General features: G+C 49.2%; 6 protein-coding genes across 8 annotated transcripts; 2 read left to right on the top strand and 4 right to left on the bottom strand.

Annotated features, from left to right (window-relative positions):
* Positions 1-18: 18 nt before the first annotated feature.
* Positions 19-4267, bottom strand: ABB37_02073 (hypothetical protein; the record flags this gene model as incomplete). Its single annotated transcript, XM_015798847.1, has 1 exon — positions 19-4267. Exon 1 carries the CDS (start codon positions 4240-4242, stop codon positions 19-21), a length of 4224 nt encoding a protein of 1407 aa, XP_015662325.1. The 5' UTR covers positions 4243-4267.
* Positions 4268-5148: 881 nt separating this feature from the next.
* On the bottom strand, positions 5149-6335 carry ABB37_02072 (putative cysteine proteinase; the record flags this gene model as incomplete). Its single annotated transcript, XM_015798846.1, has 1 exon — positions 5149-6335. Exon 1 carries the CDS (start codon positions 6256-6258, stop codon positions 5149-5151), a length of 1110 nt encoding a protein of 369 aa, XP_015662324.1. The 5' UTR covers positions 6259-6335.
* A 352-nt stretch (positions 6336-6687) lies between these two features.
* ABB37_02071 (hypothetical protein) lies at positions 6688-8598 on the bottom strand (the record flags this gene model as incomplete). 2 transcript variants are annotated; one of them, XM_015798844.1, is made up of 1 exon in its annotated part: positions 6688-8598. In XM_015798844.1, the coding sequence occupies exon 1, from the start codon at positions 8365-8367 to the stop codon at positions 6688-6690; it is 1680 nt and encodes a 559-aa protein (XP_015662322.1). In that variant the 5' UTR covers positions 8368-8598. The 2 variants fall into 2 exon arrangements, with proteins under 2 accessions (XP_015662322.1, XP_015662323.1); XM_015798845.1 differs by having other exon boundaries at positions 6688-8595.
* A 449-nt stretch (positions 8599-9047) lies between these two features.
* ABB37_02070 (hypothetical protein) lies at positions 9048-10502 on the bottom strand (the record flags this gene model as incomplete). The annotated part of the gene is made up of 1 exon (XM_015798843.1): positions 9048-10502. The coding sequence occupies exon 1, from the start codon at positions 10398-10400 to the stop codon at positions 9048-9050; it is 1353 nt and encodes a 450-aa protein (XP_015662321.1). The 5' UTR covers positions 10401-10502.
* A 1512-nt stretch (positions 10503-12014) lies between these two features.
* Positions 12015-12393, top strand: ABB37_02069 (putative mitochondrial hypothetical protein; the record flags this gene model as incomplete). Its single annotated transcript, XM_015798842.1, has 1 exon — positions 12015-12393. Exon 1 carries the CDS (start codon positions 12022-12024, stop codon positions 12391-12393), a length of 372 nt encoding a protein of 123 aa, XP_015662320.1. The 5' UTR covers positions 12015-12021.
* A 266-nt stretch (positions 12394-12659) lies between these two features.
* ABB37_02068 (coronin (CRN12)) lies at positions 12660-14238 on the top strand (the record flags this gene model as incomplete). 2 transcript variants are annotated; one of them, XM_015798841.1, is made up of 1 exon in its annotated part: positions 12660-14238. In XM_015798841.1, exon 1 carries the CDS (start codon positions 12688-12690, stop codon positions 14236-14238), a length of 1551 nt encoding a protein of 516 aa, XP_015662319.1. In that variant the 5' UTR covers positions 12660-12687. The 2 variants fall into 2 exon arrangements, with proteins under 2 accessions (XP_015662319.1, XP_015662318.1); XM_015798840.1 differs by having other exon boundaries at positions 12667-14238.
* Between the last annotated feature and the right edge of the window lie 338 nt (positions 14239-14576).

Below are 14576 nucleotides of genomic sequence, written 5' to 3'. Positions count from 1 at the left end.
TGTCGCGAACAGTGACTCTTACGCAAAAGGGTCGAATCCGGCCTCAAACACGTCATCGGACGAAGAAGAACCGCGTGTGCTTGCTCCTTTTGGACTCGACTGAGGTGGTGCGTAGCTTCCGTCGTGCGGGGAGCCAATGAAGAACGTTCGGGACGGCGCAGGTCTCGGAGGCGTTGCAAACATGCTACTGGGTGAGAGCGTAGGCAACGACGCGTGGTTGCTGAATGTTGCACAAGAGTCCACCGGCTTGTTCCTCTCTGGAAATGCTGAGGGAGGTGGGGAAGTCGCGTACGACACCGCCGGCGATTTAAAAACCCTCGGTGGGACATCTGCTGGCGGCGGTGGAAACGGGGTTGTACCTGGGTAACCTCCAAAGAGTTCATCCAACGAGGTAGGAGGAATAAGTGGTGGAGTCGCAGCGGCCGGAGGAAGAGGTGCTACTACAGCTGCCGCTGCCTTCAATCCTTCTGTTACTGCAGAAACACTGCCTTCTCCTTCTTGAGCCACACCATTAGATGGAAAATGCGGTGAAGGCGCGACTGCCGACACATCTGCAGACGAGTTGGAGAAAGACAGTTCAGGTCCGTCTCCCGCATCTTCTCGGTTTGACCCAGGCGGGAAAGGTACATCTGACTTTACTACTTCCATGTTGCTGCTCGTCGTAGCATCGACCTCAGCCTTGGCTTGATGAACGCTGTCAGTGCAGGAGGAGGACGCCTTTCCTTCCGGAGAGTTCAATGCAGCTCGTCCATCTGGCTTTTGCTCCTCGCTCGTCGCTGTAGACGATGTGGCCGACGCAGTCGCTGCTGCCCGTCCGTCCAATTCTCCTTCGCTGCTCTCCCCGAAGTGATGGCTTTCCACCTCTGCGATTTCCTCTCCCTCCTCCTTGCCTGTGCGAGAAGAAGATAAAGAAGTGCTGGCCAGAGCGGCTTGCGCCGTCTTCTCCCCTTCTTCAGGCACGGTCCATCCAGTTGCCCCGTCCTCACCCATGGCTTTCTGCAACTGCGCCAGAAATTCTGCCTCTTCTGTCTCTGTCATCTCCAGCTGCGACGTCGCACTCATCGTGTCGCTTTCGCGCAATTCGACTACACTCCCTTGGGAATAGACCTGTGCACCCCCTTTCACATCGGCATCAGCCCTTGTTGAACTATATGTCGTCACGTTCGGCGACACCTCTTTCAGCGGTGCCTGAGCGTTCCCACCTTCCCTTTCGTCGGATTCCTCGCGTTCGCTGCTGACGGAGGCAGCGAGAACGGCACCCCCATGCCCCTCCACGTCACTACCTTCGTCGGACATGGTACAAACTGACGCCATCCTCTCTGCACCCTCCGGTGTCACGGAAGTGCGACCGGTCCCGTCATCCTTCTCCACGCAGTCCGCAAACTGCGACGGCGCCGTGCCGTCCGTCTCTTCGGCAGACACCTGCGCAAGCGCTTCACCTTCAGAATCGTCCGGCGAGTCACCCTCAGTCGATGCTGTGCGGTCCTCTGATTGCCGTTGCGTCTTGTCCTCGTTGCACGCCTCAGCTTCGCTGTCGAAGCTGCTCCTTCGTGAATCGTCCTGTGATATTGAAACAGCCGTTGCATCGCCACGGAAAGTGTTCGCCGAAAAGGGCGATTCGGTATTCACTTGTTTTGCAGAAGCTGTCGACACGCTAGTCGAGCCAGTGGTAGTAGTGGCGGTGATGGGGATCCTTTGATCGGCAACCAAGGCTGCTGGCTCTCCGGGAGACGAACAATGAATTGGAGAGGAAGCAATGGAGGAGGAAGAGCGAAAACCCTGAGCAGCGTTCTTATCGTTGTCGCTGTGCTCCGGTATATCCGCAGAGGCCACATCGACGTAGGAAGTCGGAGGTGATTGCGGCGTGCTTGGGTCAACAAGAATTGAAGGTGTCGCAGAGAGCATCACGTGAGACTCCTGTGGCACTTCCCGCTGTTGCTGTGTCAGAGAATGCAGCGCTGCATGCACCTCCGCAAGGTCACGTGCGACTTCCTCCGTGAGGTCGACGAAACCCTCGTACACTTCGGCGCCCAAACTATGGTTCTCCATTTCGTGAAGAAAGGCACAGCAGCTTGTTACAAGGCCGCCGTACATGTCCATCGCCAGGTGCGCGGCACACAGAGCTTTTTGTTCGAGCAGGTACTTGAAAACATCCTCGTCTGCAGGGACTTTTTGGTCCACAACTTCTGGGTTGGTCTGCGCCGTCCGATCGGCCTCCGCCGCCTCGCTGGAGCGATGAAGTTCCACTTCCAGATTCGCCACTTGTGCTTCCAATTTTTCATTGTGAAGTTGGAGCTCCTCCAATTCCGAGGTGAGTGCTGCACGCTCGCCGAGCAGCTTTGCGTGACACGCAGTCAACTCCTTGGTGTAACTTTGAACTGTGATAGCGTGAAATCCGGCCGCCAGCTGTACCGCGCTTTCCATCGCCGCTCTCCAAACGAGAAGACGCTCTTCCTTTTCGTGCCACCTGAACTCCTCCTCTGGGCTGCTCACCCCAACATGGGTTGCCGATGGTGCAAGGCGACGTTGATGAGCGCTACGTAACGCTAATGAGTCCCGCCCGTTGACAGAGGCACCTGCGACCCCATCTACTTCATCGACGCATTTGTATGACTCCACGTTGAGCAAGGACTGCGTGCTTGTTGGGACGGCAGTGAGGCAACGCTCGACGGGCGAATGAGACCCGTGACGCCGCAAGCTGGCCTGCCCCTCTTCCTCCTCTCGGTTCACAACTGAGCCAACAGATTGGTTGTGCGAGGGCCGCGCCGTGAAAGAGGAGTCGAGGGAGACGTCCTCGTGCAGCTTACGCAGCCGGTGAATTTCCTTCCTTTGTCTCTCCAGTTGCACGTTCATCGCAGCAAACATCTCCGCACGGTTGCGCTCCATTTCATCGAAGCTGCGCTGCCTATCCGCCTCAAATAGCTCCATCTGAGTCAGTTGTTCTTCGTAGATGTGTATGCGATCGAGAAGATCTCGCTCGTGTGCATCGGGGTTGCGCACGCGTATCGGCCGCAAGGATCGGAAATTAAAGCGTGAATGCGACGCGGAGCTGAGATTCGTCGCAGCCACTGGCGAAGCCCCACTCCCTCTCATCATGCCCTGCCGCCCTTCGTGAGACAGCGGCGATACTCGAGAAGCCGTGAAGCCCGGCAGAGATGCGTAGCGGCGCTCTGGCTGTTGGGTGTAGCTGTCCATGGATGTTAATGGTACACGTTGTAAGGCGTCCTGCGAGGAAATCTGCTGGGGTGCCGATACAGCGCGTGCCTGAGGTCCGTCGGTGTCCGCATAGGTGAGTCGCACGTCGATGGTGCTAGACTGGTGTGATGCAGCCGCTGCGAGAGAGCGACGAGCACGCGCGTGCTCGCGCGTCATCTCCGCCATTTCTGCCTCAAGTTGAACCGCTTCTTTCTTTAGCAGTTCATTTTCTATTCTCAAGGCCGACTTTTCTGCCTCGGTTGCTTTAGTTACGCGCTGCAGTTTCTCTTCCTGGACGTCCATATTTGAAATGTGCAACTGCAGACGCTCCACCTCCTGCCGCAACTCCGCAACCTCCTCCTCTAACTGTCCGCTTCCGAGCACAAGCTTCTGCCCTAGACGCGCTTTCTCTTCTTGATCATGCTGGGCTACAATAGCAGAGTAGAACGCGTTGATCTCCATAAGTTCACGCACCTTGTTCTCTAGTTTGGCAATCTCCTCTGTCCTACCAGAGATAGTGGTTGCAGCAGTTGCACTCTGTGACTTCAGTTGTGCCAAGACACTCTCCAGGTTTTCTTTGAGTGGTGGCGGCGTGCGTGACGGTCGGCGGGCCGCCTCTCCGTTTCCTGAGCTATCCGGTGATCGTATTGATTCTGGTGACCTCTCATGTGCCGCCCCATCGCCAGATGGGTGTCCTTTTCCTGAGCCTTGCTCCACTGACCTAGCGCGCAGAGTGCTGGCGCTAAAGGCGCCCGTGATAGGAATCATGTTTGGAGATGGCGTCTGCTCTTGCCGCATCGCCTCCATCTGCTTTATGAGCGCCCCAATTGTCTCTTCGTCGCTCGCCGATTTCTCGGTGAGTCGGTCGCTCTGTTGCCGCAGTTCGCGTATTTCCGCATTCTTCTCGTGAATAAACTCTTGAAAGCCGCTAACCTGGGATTCGAGCTCTCTTACACGCTCCTGCTCACGCTGTAGCTGCGGATGCATGCGTCGAATGAAGTCGACGAGTTGCTCTCTCGTCGCTGTCTCGACGTTAATCTGCTTCATGTTGCAGTTCGGAAAACCTAGCGCTGAGTAGGCGATTGATTACAACCAAGAAAAAAAAGAAGAAGATCGAAGAGGAAGTTTTAATTTCCCAGAAAAAAAAGGCGGCGTGTAAAAAAAAAAGAGGGGTAAAGATGCTGAGCAAATAGAGAGAAAAGCGAACAAGAAGCATTTAACCTGTTTAGAAAACACGCCTTGGGCACTCGCTGCAACTCTGGAATAAAAACTGTCCAGCACTACATAGCGATTCTGCTTTTTCAACTGAAGTGCCGTGCTGAACACCTGTGAGCCCATTGAAGCTTACCACAGCTTTTGAAGGCACTGCGCTGCTTCGCACAGAAAAGAGAAACTACAAAAATTTGGTCCTTTTGGAGAACAGTTATAGATGCCAGAAAACAATTGCATGTTGCTACTGTATCTAAACGTGGAAACGGAAAACGACAACGGTAAACGGCAAACGGGAAAAGTAAACTGGTTCTAACAAAAAGAAAAGATATGGTGTTGTTGTTGTTGCTGTTTTCAAGGAAAAAAAAAACAGAAATCAAAAGTGTCCGGTCTGAAGTGTTTCTTATTTACGTGCCACATCAGATTTTCCTCTGTCTTGCAGTACAAATAACTCAGACGACCCTTTTATTTCTTGTTTTAGTTTTTTTTTTTTGTACGGGAGTTGTGTGTGCAGCGTTGAAAAGATGCCTTCGAAAATAAAACCGATCGCATTCTTATTAGCTACTGCGATCCGCTTCTTCTTTCGAAAGAATTTGTTCGTGGAAAAGAAAGCTGTGCATCATCACCACCGACAATAGTAAAAGGAGACAAGGAAAGTAGAAAAGGCAAAAAAAAAATTGAAGAAGTGGTTCAAATCACGGTATTTGAAGGCGGATCTCTCGTCCAGGTGAAAGGTAATCACGTTCAAGGAGCCGCCATAACAGGATAGGTGGAGCCCGAAAGGATTCCGCACATTCCGCACACCCACACTTCATCTGGATCGCCGTCACATGCGGCACCCGAGTGGGCATCAACCGCCCAACCGCATTGCGGAGTTTTCTCACGGAGCAGGCGGATGTACCCCTCTTCGCCCCAGAGCGGCCCCCACGAGTTTCGAATAATCCAGTAGTCCTTGCCAGAGTCGTAGTCGTGTCCGTATCCCACGAGTTGCACTGCGTGGTTTTGTGTGATGTTCACCGAATAGTCGCACCCGTCAAAAATGCCTCCCCGGTAGCTGAACCACCTTGAGGCATCCACGCTCACTGCAATCGGTCCTTTAAACGCGACAGCGTCCATCAGCGCCTCTTGGTCATTGGCGGGAAGTTCGACATAGGAAGACACCTTTGCGGGTCTGCTTGTGCGCATGTCTTCGCACTTCCCAGTTTCGCCGTAGAAGGCAGTGTAGGGGTATCCCCATTCCTCCTGGATTCCGCCTGCCCCGGCTACGTAGTCATACGCCAGAGCCTCAATCGAACCGTCGCATCCACCTGTACCACCGCAGTGTCGCGGATTCGGCGTGCACGCCGTCACCTGCTGCTGGCTGAGGACGTGCAGGTGGCCGGTCGCGATTGCCCAGTGCGACTCCATTGCCTCCACTGCGGAGTGCGCCCAGCAACTGCCGCAGGAGCCCTGATCTTTGATGGAGGTTAGCACCGGAGGAACACTTGTGCGGTAGTCGACGCGGCGAGGGAGGGTGTGGGAAGAGCGGTTGTAGATGTGCTTCGGAACAGAGCTGCGAAGGTTCCTCGACATCATCGGGCGGGCCCCATTCAGGGCACCGATCTCATCTTCGGTCCAGTCAGTCAATTTGTTCAATCCCCGGCGATATGAGTGCTTGCCGTCGCGATTGAACTCTTCAATCTCGCGAAGTCGCTCCGTAAAAATTTTGAGACGCTTCGAGTACTCGACGGCGCTGTACCGTTTGCCATACTGACGGATGTAGGCATCAAAAGAGTTGCTTGTCTCCAGCCTGCATTCGGCGCCGATAAACAGTCCCACAATCAAAAGGAACGCGACAAGAATAAGCGAGCGCATACTTGGAGTGTTAAGAGGGGAGTAAAGAGCAAAAAAAAAAAGAAAGCAAAAAGTGTTGTGAAAAAGCAGAGAGTGCTGGTACAAAGAAATCAATAATAAATATAGGTAAGACGAAAAAGAAGAAGAAAGGAGAAAATGGAACCAGTGAATAGAAAGTCTTTTTTCAAGTGCTAAAGAGAAATGCGCCTAGAGCACAATGGATCCGTGACAAATAATAATCATAATCATAATAGCGACGTGTCATGAACAGATGTGATGATAAAAAGCCTTTGAAAAACAAATTATCAGCACGATTCAAGTCTTTTTCCTAGACCTACACCTCAAAAAGCGCTAGCGTTCATTTTTCACTGAAATAGTAACTTGGAAAAGACACAAACCGAACAACGTATACATGAAAAGATATAATTCGAGGGAAAAAATCTAGCAGCTTTACGCGGTTGCCTGTAACACAGCGAGCGCAGCAAGTAGTTCATCTAATTGTAAACGAAAATTTTTGATCTGCGTATTTTTGTATTTGACCTGTAAATCGGATTTCTCCCTGAGTATGCGTTTCTCTATTTCAGCCATTCGTTTCACTTCGGAGAGTTCATACGCCATTTCCTCCTCCTTGCGCAGAGAATGCTTTTCTAAATAGTTTAATCTTTCACAAATTGCCACCAAAGACGAGTCATACCCTTTTTTCTCGATAATATTGATGAGCTTTGATAAGAAACCATCCACGTCATCACCGCGTGTTTGTTTAGACAACGCGAGCAGTTCAGACCGATGACTCGCCTCCAAACGGTCAAGCTCGCCATTGTGACTTGCGCGCAGTTGTTGGAATTGTGATGCGAAATTCCGTTTCACTTCCCGTAGGCGGGCATCCCAATCTGTGCGTATGTTCGTCAGTTCCGTCTGCAAATTGGCATACATCTCCTTGTATTTTGCAGCTTCTGCAACCGACTCACTCAGCCGTGCTTCTAGCTGTAACAGATCGGCATTCGTTTGAGTCGTCGCATTTTCATTACTGCCTTCTTCAGCCGCATCAGACTTTGGGCCTCTGTCATGTGCTTGGTTGCTTTCAGCGAAAAGCAAATTCGAATTAACGCCATCCGATGGAAGAATTGCTTTAGTAGGAGGTGCGCGACGCAATTCAGAGTTTTCTTTTTCCAGCGTGGTCAACCGGCAACGCAGATCGAAATCGCCTTTGGTCGGTGCTTCGAGCTGCTTCTCCAGAGCGGCGATCGTTGCCTGGTAGCGTTTACACACCTCTGCCGTTTCGCCGCGGAGCCGCTCCATCGCCTTCCGAGCGAATTCGTCCTTTTCCACCAACGCAGCTTCCAGTGATTGAATGCGGTTGCCTTGCTTTTTAAGACGCTGCGCGTTGTCTGCGCTGTCTTGACAAGCTTGGAGGAGCTCACCGATGCTCTCCTTCTTTCGTGCAACATTAACTTCCAGCTCACGAGTACGAAGCATCAGCTCGTCTATTTTGTGGGAATAATCATGCTGTAGATCTTCCAGCTTTCTCTTCTCACCCTCCAGCCTTCCAACCTCTGCATGTAGCTTATCTATTGTAGCTTTGTGAATCTCGTGCAAGCGCTCGTACTCGCGCAACCTTGCAGCGTGATCGCTGCCTACCGCTGAAGCTGATTTCTCGGCAGATAGTTCCGGTTTACGATTGCTACCTTCATCCCAGACAGCAGGTGATGCTCTACCAGGAGAGCTGTACTTTTCTTCCTGTGTATCAGCTCCGCCTTCCGAACTCACAGCCGCGCGTTTCAGTTTTTCGGATTCCAAAGCACTCTGAAGTTCCTGTACCTGTTTTTGGAGTGACTCAATTTTTGCAGCATCGTTCGCCACACGCAAATTTGAGCGCGACCCGACATCCTGTTGCGCGCTGAGCAGAAGACTGTGCTTTGCCTCCAAATGTTCATACTTGGTCTCCAGTTCCTTGAAACGAGCACCTGCTTCTTTCTTTTCTCGCAAAAGGGCTTCATTATCGCGCTGAAGGGTCACTATAATTCGCTCTTGTGTGTCCATTTCCTTGCGTAGAGCGTCCAAATCTTTGGGTATGTCTGGCTTTTTAGTGTTACTAGGAAGCGACATTTTAGATTGCTGGTCGGCAGGCATTGGACCCAGTGCAACTCTAGGTACAGGCTGTGTATCTTCGCCACGATTGGAAACAGCCGGCGTTTTAGGAGAGAGAAAGTCTTGGTCCGATCCTAAATCCTTTGCGTCACTCCTTTCGCTTAAGGAAATACTTTTGTGGGATTTCATGGTCTCCAAAAGCTTTCTTGCGCTGTGTGCCACTTGATCACGGGGTGAGACATCACCTTGGATTATTTGTGATAAAATCCTTCTTGCCAACGTAAAAACACAGACAACGCCGAAAAAGAAAGAGTAGCGAAAAGAAAAGGAGGAGAATGAAACTGATTCAGTCGAAATTGAGAAGCTAAGGCTCTGAAAAAAAAAAAAAGACAACAATAGACTGTCGCACCCGCATGAGAAATGTACGTATTTATGAAGGTAAAGCTACATCTGCTAATTTACCATCACGATAAGAAGCACTTACATGTATTATTTCGTTATCCTATTGAATGCAAGTAGGATAACATCACTAATGATGATAATAATGATTATTATTCTTATAGATGCAATGTTGCGTACAATTCGTACACGTCAAAGAGAAAATGCATTGGGCTTTTTCAAAAGCCTGCCTTTTTTTTTTAACGTGTTCCATGAGCAGAAATTCAAAGACAGCAAAATCCTAGAAAGAAAAAAACATACATTTGTTAGCGGGACAGCTCTCATTAAATTTTATTCAAGCGTGCCCTCTGACTCGCTCTAGCTTTCTGGACAAAGTCCAAATAATTCCCAGTTGCCTGTGAGATATGCGCGCAGTCCAGCTTTTTGGCACAGTGACCCATAAGCCTTTTCAAATTTGTCTGGTCAGGAACCAAGCCCCCGAGGTACTGAATTTTGTCTTCAAGAAGTTCTCTTTCCGACTGAACTTCTTCGAGCAATTCCTTTAACCTTGCGTTGACAGTCTTCACTGAAAGTGAGTTTTGTTTCGCAGAATCAATTCGTAAGCAAATCTCCCGGCGATCGAATTCAGCGTTGTTCAGTTGTGCTGTTTTGGCATTATCGTCGTCTGCCAGTCGTGACACCTTAGACTTTAATTCCTGGTAGCTTGCCTCGCTCTTCTCCAGAAGTCTAATCTGTTGAAGGCGATAGCGTTCCTTCAAATCTAAATCACGTGAGAGACCAACGCATTTCTCTCTCAACTCATCCGTTCTCCTCGCTATTTCCTCTGTACTCAGAGCAATGGAAATTACCGCTTGCTTGCAGGCTGTGATGCGATCTGTGACTCCGTCTGCCTTGTCACGCAGTGCTGTTTTGGTGGAATCAGCTTCCTGTTTTCTGCGCATCCAGTTCGCCGTGGTCCCTTGTATAGTTTCCACAGCTTTTTTTGCAGCGGCGACTGCACTTCTATCTTCTTGAAAATTAGTCACTACAGGCGTGACTTCCTCACGAGCTGCCCCAGCCTCATTTTCCACCTCCAGTACAGCCAACTCCCGTCGAACGCGTCGCAAACGGGCCGTTATCGTTGAAAGTTGGTTTTCATTTTCGACAATGGCCTTGTTTAAAAGCGCTCCATGCGCATCTAATTTTTCCTTTTCTGCCAATAATGATTTATCCTCGCCAAGTGAAGACGTCAACTTGTGAGCCATCACCTCCATCGTGGTCAGGCGATGTAAACGAGCTGCTGCATCACAAAGAAGACAGAATTCGTGCAGTTCGTTGTAGGAGAAACGTGTGCTTGTCAGCAACTCGCCTCTTCCCGATTCTAAATCGTCTCTTTCGGCACCTTCAAACATGCTTTCGAACAGCAGTGTTGCAGCATTATCTAAATCAGTTCCGGTATCGCTAAAAAAGGAGCGCTTCGATGTTACAAAAGCCTCGTATCGACAGAGGCATTCTTCCTCCATAACTTCCTCTTCTCCATTTTCCCGAAGAAGTTTCGATACTTCCTCAGACGATGATGGACTGTGACCTGACAAATAATGGATTTCTTTTTCGTGTGCAACAGACAAAACAAAAAGGTCTATTTTCTGACGTCGTGCGATGGTCTTGCGCTGAGTCATCTTAAGGAGGTCATTCATTTCTTTGTGCAGTCGTGCAGCCTCTGTTTGGTAGTCTACTAACTCAATCGACGACATTCACAACTCACCACATGAAAGAGACCCAAACATATAAAAAGAGCTAATCTCGCGCATAATAGAGCAGTGAACGAGGGCGAAAAATGAAATTTTATGAATAGAAAGACGAAAGCTGCGCAACATTACGTTGTAGTTTGGCAAAATGGGCTGACGATGACTAAAAATGTTATTATCAAGCGTCGCGTTGTTGGTTTAAACTCTTTGCTCGAAACACCACTTTTCTCTCGACAAAAAGAGGATGTGATCGCAGTTTGCTTCAACGACAGGTGATGATCTTTTCGGCAACGTCAACGAGAAACAGAATATATTTTTCCCTCTCTCCATCACACTCTCTCCACCTTTAGCACGCTCCCATCGAGGCGCATCTGAGGAAAGCCGCACAGCCGATATGTCCACTGCAAACGCTGTTGATTATACTGTGGTCGTTTGCGTTTCTACGCGTGAGAACGCCGTTGTATTCCAATCGTCGCCTCATCAAGCCTTCTTTGCTGAACCCCCTCACCTCCATGCTCTTCATTTTTCGCGATGTCGAGGAGGTCGTGCTGGTTTCTTCCATATTCACAACTCATAAGAGTCCTGTTGCCTTTTGGGTTCCGATCACTTTCTCTAGCGCCACGTAATCGGTGATGTAGCGAATTGTGTTCACCTCATCTCGTCGGCAAAACTCTGGCATTCCAATGCCCAGAGAGAAATCGTATCCAAAATGTTTATTCAGCACCGTTTCGAGACTGGATAACGTCGAAGCGCCGTTTCGAGCTCGCGTCGCAAGTAAATCTGTGGTGGCGGTTGGGGGGGGGGGAGGAGTCGCCTAAACTGGGCTTGAAGGGGTCGAGCTGAACCGAGCATTAATGGGAAGTAAATGCATGTTCATTGCTAGTGCGTGCGGGAACAGTTTGCAACGATAGCATCACGCCTGTGCTGGCTGCTTTCATTTAGCAGCGTTGTTGGTGGAGTGCTGAGCGCAGAAAACAGTGGGGAAAGGGAAGTGGAAATGGTGAACCAAAAGAGATGTGCGCAACAGAGACCGCTGAGCACTATTAACTTACTCTTGTTCTTCTAAAGTAAAGGGAAAATGAAGAACTCCGGCTGATTTGTAAACAGAGCACCTCACTGTAGGCGGACTGAAGAAGCGGAACGGTGGGTTTGATGTTGCTTACGGGATTTGCCTGATGCAAAAGGACAACGTAGCCAAATCATTTCAGGCATGAAAAAGAATGATAGAAAAGCGTGCTGTTTCGTTGGTTCCAGTTCTGTAGCTGAGGAGAAACAGTTCTTTTAAAATTCTGTCCTGTCGAAATAGTAGCACATCTGCCATGTGAAACTAAGGATGCCATTTTCGTTAGTACTCAAAATCCAGTTCGTGTTGAGGAACAGGGCGAATGATGACGATTGTCAGGACTTTCCCGTGTGCTAGTGGGTGTCTTGCACGTCATAGGATTGCTGTATCACAGCAATAACAACAAAAGATAAGTTTATTTCCAACTCGTGTTCCTTCAATATTCTTTTTCTGTCATCTCCTCGTCTTCTTTACTGTTGATTGCCACCCGCACCTTCGTAGTCGAAAATGGTCAATCCGTACGAATATCAACCGGAGGTGAAGTGGTACCACGTTCTGTGGGACATGCGAAATAAAGAGTTTCGCCAGTGGTACCTGAAAAAGAAGTACCGTGAAACGCGGCTCTATTTCAAGTACGAGCGGCACATCTTCGTACAAAAAACTGGAGCGGGCTTTGTACTGGCGGTCCTGTTCATGTCGATTTTTAGCTCTGACTTTGCTGTTGCGCTTTTCCGTTGGCCAACAGAGGACCCGAATGAACTGTTGAAGTCGCGCGTCTGGCAGAAGTACCACAATGATGTCAACGAGCGCAAGGAGCAAGCCGATAAGATGCTGCAGGATTCCAGCTATATTCACAAGAAGAATAATCCCGTGGAATAGGCAAACTTGTACCTTTCTCTTTGTAGTATCACATACGAAAGCAGTAGGCAACGATTTTCAATTTAACAAGATGGCGGAATCGCATGGAACCCGAAGTTGGTAAAATTTATTGGCTTTGCGCTTTACGTGCTGCTGTGCACATTATGCATCTCAACAAAACGAGCAACAAGAATGATATATATAAATATATTTGTTTCCTGACTCACATCGATATTTCTATGAAATGTGACCTTCTACTTGTCGTATTCTACTTTTCTTTCTTCGTAGCTCAAAGTCTTTTGTTCTGATTACGTCATGTCCATTTCTCGCTTTCGTCATTCCACAGGGCAAGTGGCAAAACCACAGAGCCAATTTCTCAATGTATCTTCGTCGAGTGCAATGTGGGATGGAGGTAACACAGTCACTTGCAATGAAAAATTTGTTGCTGTTCCGTGGCAAACGTTTGGTGGATGCGCTGTTTTCTCCCACGACGGTGTTGGAAAGGTTGCCCCGAACCCTCCCATTGTCCTTGGGCAGGAAGGGCCGATTATTGATGTCAGATTCGACCCGTTTGATTCCCAGAAGCTTTTTACAGCCAGCGAGGATGGAACTATTTTTGGTTGGAGTATTCCAGCTGGCGGGCTGGAGGCAAATGTTTCGAATCCAGTGGTAATGTTGAAGGGACACAATAAAAAATGTGGTATTCTTGCTTTTCATCCGAGCGCCAATGGGGTGTTGGGCTCCGCTGCTGTCGACCGCGTGATCAACATCTGGGATGTGGAGAAGAGTACCGCTGTAACGACTATTCATCATCTCTCTGATTATGCGACGGGATTTGAATGGAACTTGGACGGCTCTCTATTCTGCGTTTCGTCTCGGGATAGAAAGCTACGCATCTTGGACTCGCACGATGGCTCTGTGGTGTCTTCCGTCGAAAGTCACTCTGGTGCACGATCGCAACGTTGTGTATGGTGCAAGCGGAAAAACATGATTATGACTTTCGGATGGAACGACAGTCAACAGCGGCAGATTAAACTTTGGGACACCAGAAAGATGACATCCGCATCCCAAACCGTTGTCTTGGATCAGTCAAGTGCCGCGTTTATGCCAGTGTTCGACGAGGACATTAATCTCCTGTTTCTTGGAAGCAAAGGAGAGAACAATGTCAAGTGCTTTGAACTGATGGATGACGGCCTGACTTTCAGCTTTGAGGTAGGTACGGCTGACTCCGTTAAAGGCTTGTGCATGATGCCCAAATGGTGTCTTGATGTGAGGAGATGCGAGTTCGATCAGTTGTATCAGTTGACCTATCACAGTCTACTCACCATCGATATTGTTTTACCCAGAAAGCAAGCGAACCTTGAATTTCAGAGTGATGTTTTTCCGCCAACGTTTGCCGATCAACCCGCGATGACGTCCGAAGAGTTTTTTAACGGAGAAGATGCAGCTCCTCGAGAATACAATCTGGGGGCTCTGTTCGACGGTAAATCTCCTCAACCATGCGAGTACGTCAAGAAAGCTGCACCGCTTCTGCCGACAAAAAGTATGGGAGATAAACACACTGTTGTTCCTGTACATCGCAAGAATGAAGCCTTCACCGCTGCCCAACAGAAGAAGAACACTTTTGAAAGCTCTTCGTCGGAGGTTGGTGATGATACGATGCAGTATGACGAAGTCGGAGCACCAAGATATGTGGACCCGCTGAGCGACATGACTCAACGGGAAATTGTACACAAAGAAACACGAATGAAGGAGATGGTGCGGAAACTGTGCAAGTTTCACGAGGAGATTGCGGCTCTGCGGAAGGCGTTGGCAGAAAAAGAAGCGGAAATGCTTGGGGTTCTTGAAGAAATTCAAGATCTTTAGTATCTCTGTTTCATTTTCGTGGGCATATGAACAGTGCATCTGTTTCCAACCGCGGAATACATTAACATATATCGTTTTCTTTTGTTGGTTTTCTCTCGCTGTCTATTTATTTATGCTGTGATTAGATGGGTGATTTGAAAGCACAGGCTAAGCTGATAGAATTTTCGAGTTCATGTTTGATGCTACGGTCAGCGAAGCGAGATCGCTTTTCAATTTGGTGTCAAATGAGAATTTCACATATGTAAGAGCAGAACAAAAAAACCAGGCAACGATTTGTCTGATATTTGTTTGCGTATTCAAGGATCTAGAAAATATGTGATATTGATGGTTCAGACTTC

Source organism: Leptomonas pyrrhocoris (genome assembly GCF_001293395.1).
Source record: "Leptomonas pyrrhocoris isolate H10 chromosome Unknown, whole genome shotgun sequence".
In the NCBI taxonomy this organism is placed as follows: domain Eukaryota; phylum Euglenozoa; class Kinetoplastea; order Trypanosomatida; family Trypanosomatidae; genus Leptomonas; species Leptomonas pyrrhocoris.
Note: the sequence above shows the minus strand (reverse complement) of the source record. Positions and strands in the feature narration are given on the sequence as shown.